The 24,389-nt window shown below is 34.9% G+C and overlaps 1 protein-coding gene across 2 annotated transcripts in view; it reads right to left on the bottom strand.

The window, feature by feature from the left end:
• The window catches only part of EML4 (EMAP like 4), a 129,939-nt gene that overhangs the window by 68,797 nt on the left and 36,753 nt on the right, over positions 1–24,389 (bottom strand). For both annotated transcript variants that reach the window (XM_081155865.1, XM_081155866.1), the window contains exon 2: positions 8,845–9,027. In XM_081155865.1, the coding sequence (XP_081011991.1) occupies positions 8,845–9,027 (183 nt within the window). The remainder of the gene's footprint in view (positions 1–8,844; positions 9,028–24,389) is intronic.

The raw sequence follows: 24,389 nt of genomic DNA, 5'->3' as shown, positions 1-24,389 counted from the left end.
CTGAAGTCTCTGTGCACCGCCCCCAAACACACATCCCCACTTCCTCTCTCCTAGTGGTTACCATTTTGTTTAGGTGTTTCTGATTTGTAGTAATAAAACAACCAAATATAGGAGAATAACTTTCCGAATACTACTTAGCTACAGCAAGCAAACAGTTACAGTTATTGAAGAGGAAGGCTCTGAAAAATGGTTAGAAGATGGAAAAGAAATAGTTGGTGAGCCTGGCCAGTGTGGCTCAGCGGCTGAGCATCGACATATGATCTAGGAGATTTTGGTTCAATTCCCAGTCAGGGCACATGCCCGGGCTGCGGGTTCGATCCCTAGTAGAGGGTATGCAGTAGGCAGCCGACCAATGACTCTCTTTCATCACTGATGTTTCTATCTCTCTCCTTCTACCTTCCTCTCTCTGAAATCAATAAAGACATTTAAAAAAAAAAATAGTTGGTGAAACAAGGTTTCTTTAGAGGCAGGTAGGAGATGGGCCTCATCAGTCCTAAGGTACAAAGGTGGGTTAGGATGAGATGAACACTGATAAGTTGCATCACTTTACAAGGTAAATTGCATCTAATTACCATCACTCAAGTTATAAACCATCTGTTTCTGATTCTCTCCCTTATATCCCTAAATTTGGTGGTTCCCCTTCCTCTGGGTCTCCGAGTTGATCTCCACCTTTCTGTTCTGCACTACCATGGCTCACCTTCATTCATAACCCTTGCCTTGCTCTTCCTATCCATCTGTCAAATTTATCTTTCTGAGACACTAATCTGTTCATGTGTACTCCCTTCAGCCTTTGATAGACGTGGGAAAACCAGAAATCTACATAATTATGGTAAAATTGTGGGTCACCTTTTCTTTTTAAAACTCCTTCAATGGTTAAATTATCTTATTAATATTAAAAATCTGACTATTTAAAAAATTAAATCAAACATCCTTGGTAATTCCTATAGAACTTAAGTTCATTATCTCACTGGGTGCTCATTATGTGATCCCGACTCACCTTTACATCTTTGTTGGACCTGTTTATCTTCTTTGCTGAAGACCAGTCTTGCCTTCTTACTGCCAAGACAGACCCCAACTATCTGATTATATAAATATACCACCATATTTTTATTCATTTACCTGTTGACATTTGGGTTGTTTCCAGTTTTTTACTATTATAAATACTGCTACAATGAACTAAGTGTGTAAGTCTTTGTGCGGACATATGCTTTCATTTCTTAAAGGTAAATAACCTGGGTTATATAGTAGGTGAATGTTTAACTTTTTAAGAAACTGCCAGGTTGATTTCTAAAGTGGCTGTACCATTTTACATTCCCACCTACACCGTATGAATCTGTGGTTGTTCCACATCCTTCAAAATACTTGAAATGACCAATCTTTTTACTTTTAGCTATCCATTTGAGCATGTTGTGGTATCGCACTGTTTTTACTTTGCATTTCCTTAATGTTTAAAGGTGTTAAATATTTTCTCATGGGCTTATGTGACATCCATATACCTTCTTTGGTGACTTGTCTGTTCAAATCTTTAGTCTACTTTTAAAATGGGCCGTCTTCCTAATTATTGAGTTGTAAGAGTTGCTCATATACTCTAGATAAAAGTTCTTTGATAAATGTATGTTTTGCAAATATTTTCTCCTGTTCTGTAGCTTATTTTCAAAATGGTTTTGGAAGAACAAGATTTTAAAATTTTAATGAAGTTCAATTAACTGATTTTTCTCTTGTTATTTGTTCTTGTGTCCTATTTAAGACATCTGCCAAACTCAAGGTCTCTAATATTTTCTCCTAGATTTTTTATAAGTGTTACGGTTTTAGCACTTACACTGAGGTCTATGACCCACTTTGCCTTAATTTTTGTACATAGTGTGAGATAGGAGTTGCGGCAGATGTGTTTGAGCATAGGACCGCAATCTTGGATTCAGGTTTTCCTCCCTACCCTTTCTTGCACCAGTACTTTTGCATTTGCTCTTCTACTCAGAAAGCTCTTCACCTGGGAGGTTCATTCTCGTCTTTTAAATTTCAGCTCACTGCCGCTTCCTCAAACACGGTCTCTACGATCCCCTTATCTGAGGTGCCTCTCCTAGTTTATTCTCACTGCCCCCGACTTCCTGTATAGTTCTTATCACCGTTTATGATTCCTGCCTCTACATGGAAACCTGACTTCTTCTGCAATTCTTGTATATATTCGTCCATGCTTAGCACTGTGCTTGGCACATACAAAGCACTTAGTATCTAAATCACTAAATATCTAAATATCTTCACCACTACCGCCTCAAATTTCTCTTCTGGAGAAAATTCATCAGCTTATCTCCATACTCCCTTTTCGCGGTATTATCCTGCTCTTAAGGTGTTCTCTACACTGTGCCAGAATGTTTCTAAAGCATGCTGTATATCTTTAAGTTTAATATATCTCCAATTGTAATATGTACCATTATCTTGAATACCACTAGAAAGAAGTGTTCCCTATGAGAACTGTAAGATATAATCAACTGTAAGATGCATTACAATTTCAGAGATGTTAAAATGCAAGAAATATAGGCCTCTTAGAATTAATGGATTACTGTAAATCTACCTGTCACTCCTCAGTTTAAAATCCTTTAATGGCTCTCCAGTGCCCTCAGGATAAAAACTAAATTCCTTAGCAAGGCATAAAAAAAACCTTTCACTATGGTTTCTACCTACCAGTCTAGGCTCATTTCTTGACACTCCCAACCTTACACCTCATGCTTCAGTTTACTCTGAACTCCTAAACTAAGTACTTTTACTCCTCTGTGCCTAAATTAACATGTATTCCTCATTCATTTACCCATCAAATATTTACTTAGGGCCTATTATGAGCCTAGCCTTGTGTTTACAAAAGAGTACCTGGCATCAGAGAATTCAAAACCTTGCAAAAGAATCACACTGGCAATGAAAACGCAGTAAACACAGAAGCACAAAGAAAAGACACATCGTCCTGTACAGATGATTAGACACACAGTGCTCAAGAAAGGCTTCACAGAAGACATGCAGAACAAAGTCTTCAAGGGTAAGAAGGAGCCAGGTAAAATGGAGGTAATAAGATACTGAGATCTTATTCCAGTTATGTATGAAGGAACAGAAAGAATGCAAAAGTAAAGTGGGGCGTGTGCATGTGTGTAGCATGAGCAGGGGTGGAGGTAGACAAAAAGCTCTTTATGTGGAGAAAATGTAGAATAAGAGAGGGCAGAGTCCAAACGGGAGAGGTGAGTTCAGATGGTAGAGGTAAGCAGAAGTTAGATGATGGAGACTTCATCTATAGAGGACAGAGACTACTAAAGGGTTTTAAGCTGAAAAAAGGCCGTAGGTCAATTTACATTTTAGAGAATGGTCTAGAGGCTACATGAAGAACAGATTTCAGGACAATGGTCTAAGTATGAGATGATGGGGACCTGAAACAACAGATAAGTAGCATGAATGGAAAGGAGGAAGTAGTTTTAAGAAATGTTTAGGGCTTAAATGATGATCGAGTCAGTTTGGGGACATTTTACATTTATGAATTCTTTGGGACATACAAGCAGAACAGGCTACTAAGTAGAAAGATAATTCTGAAGTACTGAATTTAGATAAGTTTGGAAACTGGCACCAATAAATAGCTGTTAAGATCATGAAGGTAGATGAGTGCTGATGTCACCTACTGCAAGAAACCTCCAACTCCAGTTTGAGTTAGGTATTTATCCTCGGTGCTTCCACAGCACCCTAAATTCACCTTTTTAATACCAATTATTATGTAACATTGTATTTATTGACTTGTTTTCTCACTTTACCTGAAGTCCTTTGGGTGCATATACAGTGTCCTTTATTTATTTAATCTCCAGCACCTAAAAATGTCTAGTATACCAAAAAGATGTAGGAAACAGAAAACTGTCCATACAGTAAATGGTGTGGAATAATATTAATTATCAAGCACACCTGCTATCTACTAGGCATTGTCCTAAGTACTTTGTAACTATTACCTCCTTTAACCTTCACCATAATCCTTAAAGGGATTTACTATTATCATCCCAATTTTGCTGATAAAGAAACTGAAGCCTAGGTAGCTTAAGGTTATATTGTAATAGGCAGTGAAATCAAGATTTGAGTCGAGTCAGAAGAAATGGTAGGTAAGTAAGTAGAAAGGAATAATTCTGCCTAGGAGAGAGTGACATTTTGAGCTATGCCAGGATAACAGACAGTAATTTATCAGAGGGAGTAGGGAGAAAGGAAATATCTAGGCAGATAATAGTACTAAATCATCAAAGTGCCCAGATACTTATATAAATAGCAAGAAATGACCAGAAGAAGACTTTCATGGCCACTTGCAGTCCTCCAGCTTAATCTGAGATAACTCTCAGATTATTGGGAATCCTTAGTAATTGAATAAAAGTGACTGCCTAAGGTAGAGGCAATGAGTTAAGCAAAGCAGAGGCAGAAAACAAAAAGGAACTGTGAGTGAATGCTTGTTTTTCAATTGAGAAATCTAGGTGTATCCTTTGAAATTTAGAATATTAGAAACTTAACTGGAAGAAAGGAACATAAAAATGTATGTATATCTGTATCCTCTCCTCTAGTGCTTGGGTATTATAAAGGTCATGACCCTCTCAAAGACTAGCCTGCAAGACTAGAAGCAACAGTGAACTCTCGTACCCAAAGGTACAGTAGTAGTTCTATTTCTGAGCAGCAACCCAACTGAAATAAGAGAAATTTAGGCTAAAAGTCTATAAACCAGGAAGTACCAATTTAATTTCAACCACAGTGGGAACCATCATTAATCCCAGGGTTGAAAGCCATTGATAATTTTTATACTTTATCATGACATGACATGGTTTGTATTCCTTGATGATAGTCCTAATAAGCAGATGACCTTTCTGATACCTTAGCCTGACAGTTCGTAAATACCAATGAATTTCAGTGTACTCTAAGACTCACACAGTCAAGTTATCACTAAGAACTGCTGTATATTCAAAATCCCAAAATCTAAAATCCTTGCTACCCTCATCCACAATAACCTTAGTCTTGCATCTGTCCCAATCCCTCCCTCCACCCTGCAATAACTTTTTAAATCACAATTTCTTGTTCCTTCTTTCCACATTCAGCTTAACAAGTATTTATAGTCATTCCAAGGCTAGCTGTGTTAGTAAGAAACTGTCCTTGCCTTTGAATAGTTTATAATTTAGCAGGAACAACAAATATAACACACCAAAACAGACATACAAATTTTTAAAAAATAATTCCAATAAGAGATAAAAAATGGAAAGATCATTTTCAGGAAATAATTTGAGGCCTTAAGGATGGGAAAAAATTTTGATTAGGAAAAAGGTAAATATGGTCCATGGAGAAAGAACTCTAGTTAATACTCAAAATCTTTCCTTTATCTCAGATTCCCTATCATATGCTCTGCAGCTCCAATAGCAGACCTCTTTCACTCCCTCCATATTTTCAAGGTCCCTGCCACTCTGTTTCAATCTTTTCATTCTCTGAGAAGACTGAGGACTACATACACTCCATCAAATTTTTTCTTTTCCATTTGGAATTTAACCTGTACACTTCTCTTTTACACTTGTCTCCCAGGAAGGTGTGCTTTAGTCCTGTTAACTCCTGGTAACTAATTTTTTTAAAGTATATTTTGAGTAGAAATGACCAAAGAAGGATTTGACTCTCATAGAGAAATGGAATTCTATAAATGGTAATTGCTGCCTGGTCTGAGGTAATATCCACCCATATGCTTCTAGATGCAAAGGGCAGCTTAGAAGTCTTTGATCTGTGGTCCAAATAATAAGACATTCTCCCATCCTCTACCACAATTATGAGTCATTTTAGCCCAAGGGCTCCACCAAGGAAATTCACACCTTCCAACCTGATTAATGTATTTACTTGTCAACAATATTTAGAGAAAACCCATGAAAATCCCTGTCTTCTCCCAGATGTTATTTGGAATAAGAGTCAAGTGATACAGATCTGTGCTGGTACACACCACCCCAGAGTCTATATAATTAGGAATGTTTCTTTTGGAGGACTGACATCCTCGATCGTCCAATTTTGCCTCCGGGTTCTCTCATTTTTCAAGTAGTTACAATGCTTGATACTTCTGGTTTACCAGCAGTTTCCTGGTTTATCCCTCAGATAAATTTGACTCCTTTGCTTTTATACCATTGTGTACTAACAGCTTGTCTTCACATAATGCCACTGGGCTGTATTCTCAAATTACATTCATTTGGTCACCCCAAAAGGTCTTAATAGGTTTCCCAGGCACCAGCTGTGATATAATTTGTCTTCCTAGCAGTTAAAACTGCCAAAGTGTTCCCTGGGCTGCAAAGAACAGGTAATTTTTTTTCTTTTGGCAGGGATTCAGTTGCAACTGGTGCATATATTATGAACATATGTCGTCAAAAGGAAAGAATTCTCCAACAGAATAGAAGGTATATGAGAAATTTAAATGACTGGCACCTTAAAAATTATTGGGAAAACTTTCTACCTCAGTTAAGTTTCTGGCATAATATACTAAAGAAAGAAGTGAAGCTTAGCTTTTAATAGGCCCCCCCTTATCTGCCGTTTTTGCTAAGATTTCAGTAACCGCGGTCAACTGTGGTCCAAAATATTAAATGGAAAATTCCAGAAATAAACAATTAAGTTTTAAATTGTATGCAGTTCTGAGTACCTCACTTCATCTCATTACATAGGCACTGTATCGTCTCACATCGTCACAAGGGTGAGTACAATACAATAAGATATTTTGGGAGAGAAAGCCCACAGTCACATAACTTATTACAGTATATTGTTATAATTGTTTTATTTTATTATTAATTATTGTTGTTAATCCCTTACTGTGCCTAATGTATAAATTAAACTTTATCATGGTTATGTATGTATGTATAGGAAAAAACAATACATACATAGGGTTTTTAGTTCTATCTGCAGTTTCAGGACAACTACAAAAAGTCTAGAAAGGACAACTTACAAAAAGTATGTTCCTGGGAAATACAAACTACAGCGATTTAACTGCATTTATATTTTGTGACACTGAAACAGGTAGGTACTAAGTAACTGATGTATCATACAAAATATTATTCACTACCAAATTTTTAAAAAGCAGCCTTTAAATTTCCTTATAAATATTCCTTTACTGATGGAAAAGATGAATTCTGCCATCTCTAAGTCTCCACATCTAGGCCCAGCATGCTTGAGGGTGGGAGGGATAAGAATGGGAATCACACCACCAAGCAGAATGAATGCTCCTCCTCCAGTTTCCCCGCCTCAATGCTCTCAAGGTCATTCAGCATTTCTCTCAGATGTCTAAGGACTTCCAGTTTCTCCTGTAACCATCCCAAACGTTAACTCTCTTTTCACTGCCCAGGACATCACTGTGCCCTGAGGAGAAAGTGATTAAAGAAGGGAAGTTCCAGCCCTAACAGCTGTGATATATAGCAAAGTTAACTTAGTTTTATCTTTTTCCATGCTATCTCATGGAAAGAGAAAGTCTTCTTTCGGTCTAAGACTAATAGTTTCTTACCGGCTCTAAGAGCCTGTCTCAAACTATCAGGAAACTTTGCCTCTTCAATGACCACCCCCCCTCCCGCACCAGCACTGCCTTCCTCTCTGCTGTTCTTGTCCTCAACATATCGCTGTGTTCAAGTTGGTAACATCTTAAAAAATGAAAAATTAAAGTTGGCCTTTAAGTCAGCATCTTCTAGCTACTACCACCTTCCCCTTTCAGGGAAATTTTCTGAAAGAGTGGCTATCACTGCTGCTCTCAGTTCCATGGTTCTCCTCACCTGCTGCATCTGGAGCTCCGGGCAGAGCTGGCCGGGACTCGTTCTCACTTACACCCTCTTCCTGTGAACTCAACTGCCACCCACAAGGTGAACATTTCCAGAGTCACAGACAAGGCCAACGTGGGCACTAGACCTGTAACTTAGCTATCTACAGGGGTCTTTCTACACGCCTCAGACTCAACATGCAGAAACGGAATTCATCATCTTTCTAACAGATTTGCTCCTCATATCCTGATTCACTATCTTCTATCTGGCCTAGAACCTAGGAGTTATGTAGGACTCCTCCCTAGGTCAATAATTTGCACTGATATATTATATAGAGAGGTAAGCCAATGAATATCCTCAACTTTAATTATTGCCAAAATGGGGATAATCATGTCTATGCCCACCTACTCTACCAAGAAATCAGTAAGATATATGAAATAATATGTTCAATTGTTTGATTAATGTTAAAGAATTCAAATTCTTTCTGGGTGGAGAAAGGGAAAGTCCACATTACATTTGCTCCAAACTCCCTCAACCTGTGAAAACTCTCCATGACTGGAAGTTAAAATTCCCATTGTATTGTGGAGTTAGGAATAAATTTCAGAGCTCAAATTCTTCAGGATTCTGCTAATGGCCACAGAAGGCTTAGAATGAAGCTACTTAAACTATAATAATTTTAATCATTTCTGTAATGGTAAGAACACTGATTCAAAAGTATATATGAGTGACTGCCTGCTATGTTCAAGATGCAATGCTAATTACTATGTGAAACACAAAAAAGAAGATTCCGTTTCTGCCCTCAGTGAATTTGTTATTTTTTTGGAAGATACTAAATTCACACAAATACTATGATATAAAAGCCTGTAAACACAATCAGTGCTATTACACAAAAATTCCCAATTTAAAATAAAAAACAAACTTTCATAATTTCTTGGGAACAAAGAAAAAGGAAGTAAACAATAAACTGTAATCACAAATAATCCAAAAGAGAAACTATAGTTTTATATTGCCAATTTTAATGCCACTGGTAATATATTACTGCAAAGAAAGTGTTGCAAAATGCAAGACTCTTTCTACTTTACAACACAATTACCTTTACTTGGGACTGATTTCTTCACTGAAGCTACATGATCTTCAGAGCTTGCAAGACGTCTCAAAACATCAGCCAAAGCTGCCTTTAGCACAGTGATTTCATCTTCTTGTTGTTGAACTCGTAACTCAAGAGCTGAGAGGCGATCTTGAACATCAGAAGTACTTGCAGCAGATATACTATCATCTATAAAATAAATAGGGAATATTTTTAAAGTAAACTGCTTAATAAAGAATCTAATGACAAATAACTCTACCAGATAAGTCTTTTAAAAGATGAGAAAAAATGAAAAAACAAAAAAAGCCCTCATTATTTTTACACAGATTAACTTTTACAAAAAATCTGATAGCTATTTGAACTACTTTAAAATAGTTAAAGTTAATATATCTGACATAATTAAAATTATGAAGAACTTCTCCAAGGTCAAATTCCCCCAATATTATACCATTTTTTCACCAAAATATTCCCTAAATATATTACCCGGTAGACTTTTGGAAACTTGCAGGAGAGCAAACTATTCAAAGCATTCTTTTAAATTACCACATTATTATACTTCTCTATGAAAATAAAAAACAAAACAGTAAAATCACTTCAGCTTTGCTTTACGTATCAGATCGAGAACCACTCACCTTTAGCATCAATGACCAGAAAGCACTCTTTAGTATTATATTCCCAAAACTCCACACTGCTATGTAATTAGCAAAAGACTCTCTGTTGTTCCTTCTTTCCCCCTAATGCCTCAGCCTTTTGACAAAAAGGTATAGTCTCCATAAAGCACATAGTTAATATCTACCTTAAGTAGGTAATAACAACAAAAAGACTATTTAAACAAAGTTTTGTTATAACATAGCAATTATAATCTACTTCCAAAGCTATACATCTTGAGAGTACACTATCAGGTCAATTAGAATCAACATGTATAGAAAGATGAACCGCTATTGGCTATTTCACTATAAGCAGAAAAATTCAGGAGGGAATTTAGAGCCTATCTAAGAATGATGTGGACGAGAGTTATATAAACTGGGTGAGTCATTCACACAAAAGCAGAGTGTCATTTTTCTCATACGAGATAATGTGACATACATCCTCTTAAAAAGACAATTTAAAAATCTGAGTTAAACACTCTTGGCATTTAAAAAGCAAAGCTATCGTCATCATTATGGAGCAATAAACAATATCCATATTTAAGATCATATATGCCTACAGACCTCTCATACATATGTACTCTCTTCCGTCTTTCGAGGTATTTCAATGACAATCTTTGAAGAGTACTAGTATGGAAGAAAAAGTTGGATTAATCTTTAACTTAGACTTCAGAATTTGGTTCCATATAAATTAGTTGTATAATCTCGGGCAAATTATTTTATCTCTTTGAACCTCAATTTCTTCATCTTTAACTAGGATTATTATGAGGAAGGTACCTAGTACATGTTTGACATTCAACAAACGTTTAGCATACAGCAGCCAAGTACAGAAGGGTATAATTTGAGAGCTTTGGGCACACGGGTTACATGACAGATTTGTCAAACTCTGAGATGCTTAGGAAAAGGACTAGTAAGAGCAATTCCATCTCTTGCCTTAGAAATTTTTATATTTGAGGTCCTTTTCATTTCCACAGTGACCTAATCCAGCTAAAGTCTAGCTGATCCATAATATTCTTTGTAAGTGTGCTATACCATGGTCACTGTTTTTTGTGGGTCTGTCCAAATGCTTTCCCATTTTTCTTCTGGTAGGAAGGGCAACAGCTCTTCTCTTTTTGTGAACTACACCATTTTCTGAGGTCCCGTTAGGGCTGTCAATCTATGATGCCTCATTCTCCACTCTACCATCTCGCACTATTAAAAGGCCGAACCATATGAACGGCCTTTTCAGTTAGTAAAAATATGATTGACTATTAGTAACTTCATATGGTTCAATCTAATACTACTTGTAGTGTCAGGGGTGGTTGTGAAATACGGGCTAGGCCAAATGGAGTTCTCCCAAATTTCCAAGAAAGGTACAGCTCATCCTTCTTGGTTTGACAGACCTAGGGCTATAAGACATAGAGTCTTGACTACCCCAAGCTCCAGCTCTAGTCTCTAAAGCCCTGGTCCTTCAATTCTAAGAGCTGTTCCAATATTCTTCCTAGCTAATTATGTAACCTAATAAATTCCCTTTTTGCAAGCCATCACCTGTAAGTCAAAGGTCTTAAGTCAGTTAATTATTAGAACATGCCTTTCTAAATTGTTCTCAACTTACAAAGGATGAGTCATATATTTAAATTACAATCACAGGTAAAAATATTTATGTGATTTTAATAAACAATCAATTATTTGGGGAAGGTAGCAGAGCTTGGTGGAAGATGATTAGCCTATAATGCTATGGTTATAGTCCTGGATTTCAGTACTGACATGATAATTAGTTTTCACCTTTGGCAAGTCACCTAACTTTTATGAATTTTGTTTTTAAAAAATGATGAAGGTTTTTACTTTGTGAAACTTGGACAGTTACATGAAAGGTGGTTCAACCTATAAAAACCCTACCATCACCTGCTGGATACTGTGATAAGACACAAGGATAATTTTTCAAAGGGCCTAACAAGCACAAAGTTAACTATTAACAATGTTCTGCATTTATATTGTACCTTTCATATTTATTACCTCATCCCCCTCCCCATACTATCTATATTTTGTATCTGAGAAAACTATTTGAGTTAAATAGCTTGCCCAAGGTCACAAAATTAGTGTTGATATGAGACTCAAACACACAACTTGACTCACAATTTAGGTGTCCTTTATTTCACACAGCATTCTAACAATCACAGGGGGGGAAAAATATATATATGTATGTATGTATGTACAGACACACACACACACACACACGCACGCACGCACGCACGCACGCACGCACGCACGCACGCACCACTGAAGGGGTTTAAACTATTAAGTGATCTAATCAGGTTTGTTTCGAAAAGGTCATTTTGGCTGCTGTGTGAGAATGCACTGAAATAAGATAAGAGTAAATGCTAGGAAACCAGGCAGGATGCTGCTATTGCAGCAACCCATGTGAAAGGGGATGGTGGCCTAGGCTAAAGTTAAAGTGTCTACATACCTCAATTTGTCCAGGAAAATATGTCTGCTATTTCAGTATAAATATTATCATAATGTTCCTTCTTTCACTCTCAAGTTTCCCAGTTTGGATGATCAATTTACAGGATCACAATGGAGATGCAAAGGAGTACAGTAGTTGATTTCTACAATTCCTTATAGCTCTAAAACTCTATAACCCCTTCCTGTCTAAAATCTTGGCGCTTCACATTTTTAGGGGCAAGAATCTCTTTGGGAATCCAAGAAAAGCTGTGGTAGAATAGTGCATGAGCTTTGGTTTGAATAAATCTGCTTGCTTCTTAGTAGCTCTGCGACTGGTTTCCTCGTGTAAATTTCTTCATGCTAATTAGTATTTATCTCATGTTTGGGATTATTCACTGAAATAATGGACAGCACTGCCATATGCTGAGGGTTCAATAAGTTATTATCATGTGTAGTGGTGTTCTTTACTACATTTATTATTGCACAAAATTGAAAATGACTTAAGTCCATGAATGGGGTTAATAGCTATGATATGTTCATACCAAAGAATACCATTCAACAATTAAAAACCATGTGGTAGGTATATAAAACTCTGAAAGATCTGCAAGACAACTCAAATGGAATAAACAAAACAATATGTACTACATAATTTATTAAAATACACACACCAAAAACATACTTCTAAAAAATGAGCATCAACTTCATATTTATATATGTATATAATGTAGACATAGAAAAAAGTCTAGAAGCATGCACATCAAACTGGTGACTGGGTTACTTCTGACTAGAAAAGTAAGATTAGAAGGATAGGGGTAAAGGGAAAATTTTGCTTTTTAGTATATAAGTATTTCTTTATCATTTGAATTTCACAATAAAAACATATCATATGCTACTTAAACTTACATTTACGCTAAAATGCATTGCTTCTGAAACTTGATTTTTTTAAAAGCAAATTTCCTCTAGGCAGTGTTCCAATTTTATAAGGACTATGTCAGAGTGTAAGGCAATTAACTTTGCACTCATTGATCACTAAAGCTAGGAAAGAGACTATCCTAAACACCAACAACCCCTCATGCCATTTACAAATAAGTAAACTAAGACTCTGGGAAATGAGGTGAGTTACTCATGGTCACACAGGAAACTGAGATTTGAGTTCCCTCCTCAGACTATAGAATTCACCACTCTTGCCCTTTCCAGTTTGAAAAGGTTGTTCTTATTTTGTTTCCCAATCTCTAATGTACCACACTCTCATTCACAATAAACTTTTTAGGAATACATCTGTTCAGTAAAGAGATTATCTATTTTGGGGGGGCTTTTTACAATCTTTTTTCTTAATCCAAGTATATTAGTTTCTTTTCCTCATACCATGGTAGTCTCTTGTTTCTTTGCTCCCTCTAAAAATAATTTCTAGCCGTGAGGGTTAAAATATAAACTACAGGTGAATTTTCAAGGGTTCTTAAATTCGTATGGGGGGGGGGGGAGAGAAAGGAACCTTTATCCATCAGTTTAGTTTATTTATTGGCATAAGTCTCTTTTATTAGAGGTGAAAGCAAATGGTATGTAACTAGTAAACTTTAATATTCAATATTATAGTTTTAAAACTACAATGACAGCTGTTCATTATACTTTTACCAAAGTGAATCATAGCTAATTTGTCTCTTAATTGTCAAGAAATACGTTACCTTTGCAATGATAAATATATTCTATTCTAAATATCCAAAAACTGGCAATCCAGTATATTAGAATGAGATATGCCTGTAATATTCCAGCAGTCTGGAATGTCAATGATTTTATGTAAATCATTCTAAAATGGAGTACTTACTTACTTGTCTTTCTAACAAGGACATGAAATTATAATGTAGTCACTTCTAGGTGAGACTCAGTTTTCACTGAGAATATTAATTGCTTTGTGCTGCAAGCTCTGTGATAAAATAATGCCCTGGAGGCTATCATATTTCTAATTAAATAATTGAAAGCACTACATTTTCAGATTTCTAACCTTTCATGATACCTTTCCTGCTTCCCTCTTTGTATTTAGGATTAACTATGCTGGTCTATAGCACCTCTCCAATCTAACTGCCTACATTATGGGACACTAGATAACTAAACTTTTTGAATTGCTTAAAAAAAGAGAAAGTAACCTCCAAAATTAGAACCTTTTCTATTTCAAAAGTTATATTTTGTATGTATACATACTATATACACATATATCATATATATGGTTCACACAATCTAAATAGAGACTGGGGGTGGAAGTGAACACAACCCCAGGACTAATATTTTTGTCATTAGTCCTGGACGAAGAACAGGAAAAAAAATTCTAGCTGGAAAAAAAAAAATGACAAAATGTCTGAACTTCCCAAGTTGAATTAAAATTTACAAATTCATTAAAATTAAGTATATATTGAAGTCCCTATCTCCACACACAAAAATCAAATCTGAGTATATTAAAGAACTAAAGGCAAAATTATAAAAGCTTTAGAAATAATAGAGAATACCTTTATATCCTGAAGAAGAGAGGAGGTTCCTATAAATAAGGTATAGAAGAACTCAGAGTGTATGCTCACTAAAAGACACAGTAATAAAAAGAAATTCATAAACTGGGAAAAGATAGTGGTGTAACACCTATAACTGGTAAAGGAGTAATATCCTGAATAAAGAATTCCTACAAATCGATAAGACAGACAAACAAGTCTATAGAAAAACTGGCAAAACCCTTGACCAACACCTCATGGAAAAGCAAACATAAATGGCCAAGAACATATGACATGAGGCTCAAGTACCTAATTAACAATCTTGGAAAGGAAAATTAAAACCATATGAAATATCATTTATACTCAACAAACAGGTAAAAAAAAATAATAAAAAAAATTAAAGTCTGACAATATCAAGTGTTCCCAAGGATACAGAGTAACATGAAGTCACTCTCATACATTACTAGTAGGGGGTAAACTGTTCCAATGGTATGAGGGGAAAAACATACCCACTTTGGCATTATCCAGTAAAACTGAAGATGCATATATCCCATGACCCAGCAATTCCACTCTTAGGGGTATATGCCTGACCTCCAGCAGGGCAGGCAAACTTCTGTAATGGACAAGGCAGTAAGTATTTTAGGCTTTGCAGGCCGTATAGTCTCTGTAGCAACTACTCAGATGCCTTTGTAACACAAAAACAGCTAGAGATAAATATGTAAATAATTGGGTGTGGCTATGTTCCAATAAAACTTTATTTACAAAAACAGGTGGCCTGCCAGGCAGTTTCCCAATCTATGCTCTTGCACACACAAATATCAAGGGACATGTTCAAGAATGTTCACAACAGCATAGTTAATAAAAAATAAAGTGGATACAACCTAAATGTCTACCAACTGTAAACTGCAAATAAACTGATATAAACATTCAATTGAATATTACAGAGTGATAAAAATAAACTATGGCTACATGCTACATCATGTATGAATTTCAGGAATATAATGATGAGTGTAAAAAGCAAGTCAGATGAGCTTTATATAAAGTTAAAAAAAATAAAAGTAAGTAACATTGCTTATAAAATAACACTATAAAGGAAGGGAGTAACATACAAAAAATTTATGACAACAGTTATTTCTGATAGTATAGGACAAGGGATAGTATATGAAGGCATCCACAGATTATGGAACATTTGTCATAAAAATAAAACATACACTGTATTATGCTCTTTTGGGGGAGGAAAGTTGAGTGATTTTTCTCTTTTGAAAGCGGTTGGAGGATAAGGATTACTAGACTACATAAATGATTTGCTTACTTTATTTTTTGAAGAAATGAAACCATTTTTGCAAAGTAAATTCCAAAACAGATAAAAATGGAGTTGCGCTTCCAAAAAATCCTGAGGTTTTGTGTCATAAAAACAACTAAACCAGATGGATTTTATGATAGTTTTGAGGGCTAATAGCATGATCCTAAGATCAGTTGTTACTGATGAACCTTTGGGGGTGGGGGGTGGGGAGTCCCTTTCAAGAAATACAAAATATCATCCAAAGAACAAATATTAAAAAAAATTAAAACTGGTCTCTGATCTCCCCCCTTCCTAAAGCACGTTAAGACACTGGCAAGCCTTATTGTACAGAATGGTAATGGCAGAGGATTAGAAGATTAGAGGAGCTAATATGGGTGAAGAACCATGAGAAAACAGTAACAATACCATGCACTGTCTATAGTTTAAAAAAAAAAAGCACTAGCCTAAAGGACTATTAATAGGCAACTGATTAAATAAATGGTTGTACTATGGTATATTTATGTAGATCTTTAAAAGGATGGTGTATATTTATAATCATAATAAGTCTGGTAGGAGTGACAACATACCATGGAAAGAAAAAATTTGCAGGACAAGATTTATAGTGTATTGTATATCTGTGTATAACTGTATATCCATGGCCACACATACATATACAGATGTATAGAGAGACTCAAGTTATGTCTCTGGAAAGTGGAATTTCAGAGGATTTTTTGCTTCCTTATACTCTTTTAGATGAATTTTCTACAGAATAAAATTCTTTGTAAACAAAACTTAAATTTTCTCAGTAAAAAAAAGCAGAGCTTAGTCTAAGATGTGAACCTATTTAGTAATGCACCCAAAATTTCAATACAAGTTTGGTTAATTTGTAGATTTTTATGCATAGTGAATGAAAACATTTCTGTAAAAATATAAATGTAAGTATCATGATGTTCAAAAGGCATATTCTAAGGCTAATAAGAGACACAAAAATCAATACAATGCATCTAAAGGAAGACCCAGTCTTTAAATATTATTTCCTCAAAACACCAAACAAAATTACAACTGATTTGTCACATTAATAAATTAAAACCAATTAAAAATTAAATGATTTTTTGGTTTTGTTCTAAAATGAAATTTGTTGTCTTCAAATATTGTCACATAAAGATAGAAATAAATTAAGTACTATACCAAGAAGTTATGCACTATGTATTCTACAACAGCTAAAATTTATTTTTGGAATTAAATAGTAAGAAAATATATTCATAAAAATACAGCAGCTCATATGAATATATATTTATATTTATGCAGGAATTAATGTTTCCTAACCAGATTTTTCTCTCAAAGAAGTTTTAATTAAATAAGGCAATTTAACTATTAAAGCTTATTTTTTTAGTGACAGTTTAATTATCTCCTGTTAGCAATATGATTATATGAAAATAAGACTAATTTCTGATTTCAATGAAATAACGTGGATAATGTTGTTGGTTTATTTTCTATTTTTAAAAGTTTGTATTTTCCTGGTAAGATATTCTTACTAAAAATTTACCTACTAGCATAAATTAAAATAGAAATTGTGTTAAGTAAAAAAATTTTAAAAACATTTTGCTACATACAGTACTCTGAGCACGATGGCTGGTCCCAGTGAAGGACTTTATTTCCTTCTATCACCAGGATTCATTCACAATTAAAATGATCTTTTTTCAAAGTCTTACTTAATTTAACACAGAATTAGAGATAGATATTCAGATAACTGACTGCTTTTGATGAGGTTTTTTATTTAGACTTTATAGAAGCAAATGTCCAGCTTAATTACACAATTTCCGATTTTCTATTATTTAAGAGACACTTTTTGATTATTTTCCATTAAAATGTTTTAATTTTTTCCCCCTCAAGAATAATACAATGACCATCTTTTGGGGGGGGAGGCAGGGAAAGAACAAGTTGAGCAAAGCCCACTCTGCCCTCACAATAGAAATATATTTGTTTATACAGTGGTTACAGTCTTAAATACTTTATTTATGTCATTATTGACAAATGTATTTCTAAAGGGAGGAGGAATTTAAAAAAAGGAAGGGATCTAGATTTATTCCAAACTCCTCAGACTTCTTTTGTCACAAGTAGTAAAGTCTGTGAAACAGGTCTGAATTCCCAGGAAAGGAGAGATACGTTACCAGTGCAGAAGTTCATAAGTGCAGAAGAACCACACACTGAAGCGAGACCAGGCAAGCTGTCTTCCATTCTTGCCACCTACGTTACAAGCAATATAAACCAATTCTGTCTACGTTTCCTGCTGCCTTCCCAGATAGTTCCAGAGCAAATCCCAGTTTTCTAAATCTCACGACATACTTTACATTCTGAGGAAATCTTCCAATCCAGATGGCCTACCACAAAGTACTTCTAGTTGGCACAAATAAAAACTTAAGATCGTTCTTCTCCTGGACCTTTGCTCTCTGAACTAAAGAAAGGTTTTCTACTTATTTATAGAGAGACAAAGAAACTGAAGGAGAGAGAGCAGACAGAGCACGCAGGCAAAAGGAGGTAGGATTCAGACAAAAAACTTGGGCTGCTTTGGGAGTGGCTAAACTCCAGGCGTAGGCAGAAACTCATGAATTAATGCACCACATGAAGATTCACTACAATAATATGGTTGTCCTCGGGCACTACTTTTCTAATCTTCTTTTACTTGGTTAAGAGTAAGGTACAATTGCTTCAAATATGAAAATAGTTTTTGCTTTCTGAAACTGCAAAACAAACATACTAAATAGTTTCTATAAATAACAGAGGTAAAGCCCCCAAAGTGAGTATTTTCTCCACTAGGAAATAAAATAAACAATGTGTGGACAAAGTGGCAAGTCACATTTCCTTTTTCCTTTGGCTTTTGTTTAAAATGAAATTCACATGAACTGTTAAAGAAACTGAAAGAATTACCACTTTTCATTGATTTTTAAAACCTAAGTGTTAAGACTAACATGGCTGATTTATTATCACCATTTTACTAAATATAATTAATGTAATTAAAAATGAGAACAGTCATTTTTCTTAATTCACTAACTTTCCAAATTATTTTAAAATAATATAACTGCACTAGTAAGTAACCTATAATAATAATTTATATCTGGTCAGATATTCCGATTGTAAACCACTCATGCTTACAATAATGTAAATGTATAAAGTAATTCAAATTATAACTATCTTTAGTCTGTCTTACCAAACCAGGTAAAACCAGGTGAAGTTAACAAATGCAACACGTATTTATTCTTTTGATAACTACTTCTAAACCTACTCCTAAGGCTAATCAAAGAACAAATTCAAGGAGGTAAGTGTCCAAAAAAACTATTGGCAGTTTATCTCTTGAATTGCTTTTAAGCTTTATACTTATAATTGAGAAAAGGAAATTTAAACCAATTCAAAGTAAAACAGAAACATGGCTGCTATAAATACACACCAAAAAAATACTGTGAACTGGATGAAACCTAAATCAAACTGAACATTAAGACTGAGCTACAGAGACTGAGATAGGGATAAACAAACAGCAAAGCTAATAAGAGACAAAGGAGTGAAACAAAATGACCCAGAGTAATATTAACAAAAAGCCTTTATGACAAAAGGGTGTTTCCTCAAGTGAGGTTTGAGAAAACACTTCTCTTTTGATTAATACCTGGTACAGATTCATCAAAGTCTAGGAGCCATTTGAAAGGTTAAAAGAAGTGGGATGAGGAGTGTGCAATGTGTTTGAAATAAAGAACATTCCGGTGAGACCACATAGGTAAAATAAAAGCAGACAGAATGGGAAATATAATGATACAAAAGAAATGTGGTATGCCAGGCACGGAATAGGAAAGATGTCAAATTCTGGGTATACATACAAGACAAATGAAAACATATTTCATTTGAATGTTCATAGCAGCATTATTCATAAGAGCCAGAGTGGAATTTCATCCTTACTTACCCTCGAGGAGCTTTCAAAGACACAAAAATCCCCCCGCCCCAAAGTATTAGCAACCCAAATGCAATAATGTATTAAAAGGACAATGAATCATGACCAAGTTGAATTTATTACAATCAATCAATGAAACAGATCACATTAACAGAAAATAAAGCCATGTTCATTTCAACAGAGAAAAGGCGTTTTATAAAATTTAATATCCGTTCAAAACAAGAACATTAAATACATATTATGAAGAGATCATTCTTAATCTGGTTAAAGGGCATCATGGCAGATCATATTCTCTGCATTTCTCTCTCTCTCTAGCTACACACACACATATAAATATATATGTATAAGCAGGTATGTTTGTGTGCCATCCCAAGTGCTCTTCTTACAATGTATCTGATAGACACTTCTTTCACCAAAAAGCAGGGACTATGTTCCCTCCTCTTGCATCTAGATGGGGGCTTCTGACTGCTCCAATCAGGGTATAGCAAAAGTGATACATATATGACTTCTGAGACTAGGTTATAAAAGGATACAGCTTCTACCTGGTTCTCTCTCTTTGGGAATGCTTGCTTTAGGAGAAACCAGCCACCATGCTGTGAAGAAGCTCACACTAGCCTACATGAAAAGACCACACGGAAGGATTCAGGTGGAGAGGAAATGAGACTCCCCGCCAACAGCTAGCAACAACAACCAGACCTAAGAGTAAATGAGCCTTCAGATGCCTTCGCATCTTGCAGCCAAGCCCTCAGACAACATAGCAGACAAGCCTTTCATGACGTGCCCTACCTAAATTCCTAATCCACAAAATCCATGATCATAATAAATGGATGCTTTATGCCACTAAATTCTTCAGTGATTATGAAGCCATAGTAAGTGGAGCAGGCATAAAAAAATTACAACATCTTACTTAATGTTGAAATACTGAAAGCTTTCCTTTTGAGATAGGGAGCAAAACAAAAACAAAAAAACCTCTCACCATTTCTCTTCTGTGCTGCAGTCCTACCCAGTGCAGTAAGACAAGGGGAATAAAGATTAGAAAAGAATGTAACTATCACTCACAGACAAAAAATAGGGAGCTTGTCCAAATTATTAGAATTAACAGCAAGTTCAGCAACATGGATGAACGTAGGTCAATACACAAAATCAACTGTACCTTAGCAATGAACAGAAAATGTTTAAAGTATCATTCATAATAGTACTAACAAATAATAAATACATAGGAATAAAAATAATAAGTGATGTTCAGGACCTCCACACAAAAAATGAGTAAATTTTGTTGAGAAATGAAAGGCCTAAATAATTATGTAAATATACTATGTTCGTGAGTTGAAAACTCAATGAAAATATACCACTTTTACCCAAACTGATCTGGAAATTTAATGGAATATGAAAAAATTACAACAGTTTGTGTACATACATGTGTGCGTGTGCGTATGCATGGAATTTGATAAGTTTATTTGAAAGTTTATGTGGAAAGGCAATGGGTCAAGAATAACTGAAACCCTCTTGAAGAAAAGGAAAATGGAGGAGGAGCACTTGATCTCTTGGATATCAAGATTTAATATGAAACTATAGTAGTTAAAACAAATATAGACAAATGGACTCATAGAACTGAGAAGAAAACTCAAAAATAAAAACAGTCATATAAAGACCAAAAGTGGCACTTTAGAGATCTAGGAAAACAAGAGTCATGCCAATATATAACGATGGGTCAAATGGATCTCCATATGGAGGAAGAGAAACTTAACCCTTAACTCACAGCACATACAAAAAGAGAGTCCAGGCGGATTGTAGATCTAAATGTGAAAGACAAATAATAAGGCTTTTAGAATATAATTAAACAAGATACAGAAATCATTACTGAAAAAAGAAAAGATTGATAGCACAACCAATCTTAAAATTGAGAATGTCTATTCATAAAAAGATACCAATATAAGTGAAAAGGAAAGCCAGAATAGGGGAAAGTAGTTGGAACATATAACTGACAAAAGGCTCACATCCTGAATATACAAAAATACCTACAAATCAATTAGAAAGACAGTCTGATAAAAAAAATAAAAATGTGTTGGCCAATATACAAAAAGGTGCTAAACCCTATTAATAATAAAAAAAAATGCAATTTGAAACCACATTAAAAAATCACTACACATTCACCAGACAGCTTAAAATGAAAAGACTAACAATATCTAGTGTTGGTGAAGATGTGGAACAATAGGAACTCCTGAAACTGTTGGTGGGAATACACAGTGGTACAGCCACTATGTAAAATGATTTGGTATTATCTATTAAAGTGTAATAAACACTTTGCCTATAACCCAGTAATTCCAGCCCTATGATGAAACCCAACAGAAATGTGTACACATGTGTACCAAGAGATATGTACAGAATCAGAGCATTATCCATATCAAACACTGGCTACAAACCAAATATGAACAAATTGTGGCATATTCATATAACCAAATATTCAGCAATGATACTGCACAAACTGCAGCCACATACAACAACATGGATGAATCTTGCAAACATGACATTGAGCAAAAGAAACCAGATACAAAAGTGCTCTGGCTGGGTGGCTCAGATGGTTGGAGCATTGTCCCCTGCACCAAAAGGTTGCAGGTTCGATTCCTGGTCACATACCTAGGTTGTGGGTTCAATCCCTAGTTGGGGCATGTTCAGGAAGAAACCAATCGATGTTTCTCTCTCACATCCATGTTTCTCTCTCTCTAAAAACCAATAAAAAAGCATACTCTCAGGTGAGGATTAAAAAAAAATAATAATAATAAAACCAGACACAGAAGAATACATGCCTTATGATCATACTTAAAAACAGGCAAACTATATTATCAGAAATAAAGATAGCAGTTATCTTGGAGATGTGAGAAGGGGTAATAACTGGAAGAAGCGTAAGGGGGAGTCTTCTGGGTCCTAGGTATGCTCTCTTTCGTCTTGACCTAGATTATGACTGCATGTGCTATATGGCAATAAAAAGGTTTTTAAATGTTGAGCTCATACCCCTAATATATGTATATTTTTATACGTGTATTATTGTGCTAATATGTTATGAACATTATAAAGCTTATGTAAAAATACACATTTAAAAGGTATGGAATAAAGATTAAAATAAATGAGATCTTAGATGTATTGTAATAGCGATAACTTCATACTTTGATGTGTGTGTGAGCACGTGCTGGAAAATAGCATTTCTTCCGAGTGAAGCAAATATCTTAAACCTGCAGTTGTAATATTTTTAATTACTTTCACTCACTCCCATACATTGCTTTGTTTTTTTAATAGGACTTAATCCCCCCCCAAAATGTTTACAATATTTATATTTTATGCAGACCCAAAGTGGTGAATAATATTAAGACATGAGAAATAAACTACTTTTTGTTTTTTCAATCATTAGTTAATATTTTAAGATTCATCCATATTTCAAACAAGTCTTCTCAATAATTTTGATTTGATTGGGAAGACGATTTCTTATCAGACCAGATTAGATCACTGATTTTATTAAACCTGTGATGTGGCTGGCAAAGAGCTTGAATTAAGAACAGAAGGATCAGCTGTGTTATTCTCCTACTGTTCTCCCGTGCTTGACTTATTCCATTATCTTAAATCTATGGTTTCTTTGAAGAATCTTTTTAAATGAGAGGGTCCAAGTAGTAAGTCTCAAGCGAAGAATACATGAGCCCACTTTGTAGAGGCCAGTGCAATCTTCTGGGATCACCCCAGATCTGACTCAGACCCATAAATTAATCCCAGGATCAATCTAAACATTCCAAGAATTTGCCAAAAGTGAGATTAGAGCCCAGATAAAATTCCCTGTGTCTTCCCCAAAGCAAATATACATATTCAAAAGTGAGATTAAATCCAGGCCATTTTCTCTAGTGAGGCATTTGCTATATTTGTTGATAGATCTTATACTTGGGCATATGTTCTAAAGACAGTCCCAGCAATTGAGCAATGTAGTTCAAATTACCTAACTGCTCATTAAGACAATGAATACATACACACACAAACATGACTAAACATAGTCCAGAAGCATATTTTAATAATCCCCAAAGAGCATCTTTCTCATGGGCAGAAAGCTCTGTTTAGGTCAATCTGTATTATGTAAATAACTTAATTCAAACATAGCACATCCTAAAAGATAAATGTTAGGCTTCAAGTATCAAAAGTTACTACATGAAAAATAGTAACCATCTGTTTCCACAAAAGGCCAAACAAGATGAAATATATACTCAATATATAACATAAAGAATATATTAGATAAGAATTTTTTTTACAGTAAAGGTTAATTCTAGACAGAATGAACTATGACAATCAAGAACAGCTTTCTCTGAAAAATCTTTTAATAAAACAAGATTCAACAGCCTTGATGGGTTAAGTATCATCTCTTATCACTGTAAGAGGACTCATAAATTATCTTCTACAGGATTCTGTATCTGTAAGATTATAGAATTCAATGTTAGAATATCCCTCTCTAACCAGCTAATTTATGCTTAAAGTAGGTGAAAAACCTGAAATTAGTTCTTTGAGTGTATATTAGCAAAAGATAGTAAAATGGTTACTGCTTCTCAGAGTTCACAAGAGTTGTGTAACAAACAGGAATAAAATATGTTGGAAATTCAATATACATATCTATTCCTAGTACTTGAACCAAAGGTTTCTCACACACTTAAACTTGCAGGCAAACTTTAAATAGGAAATTTACTCAGCCCAACTCTGAAAATAACTGGTAAATATGAAAATTTACCAGTTACTGGTAAAAATGAAAATTTACTTAA

This window comes from Miniopterus schreibersii (genome assembly GCF_964146895.1).
Source record: "Miniopterus schreibersii genome assembly, chromosome: 13".
Taxonomy (NCBI): Eukaryota; Metazoa; Chordata; class Mammalia; order Chiroptera; family Miniopteridae; genus Miniopterus; species Miniopterus schreibersii.
The sequence above is the reverse complement of the archived record's forward strand: the minus strand, read 5'-3'. Positions and strand labels throughout refer to the sequence as shown.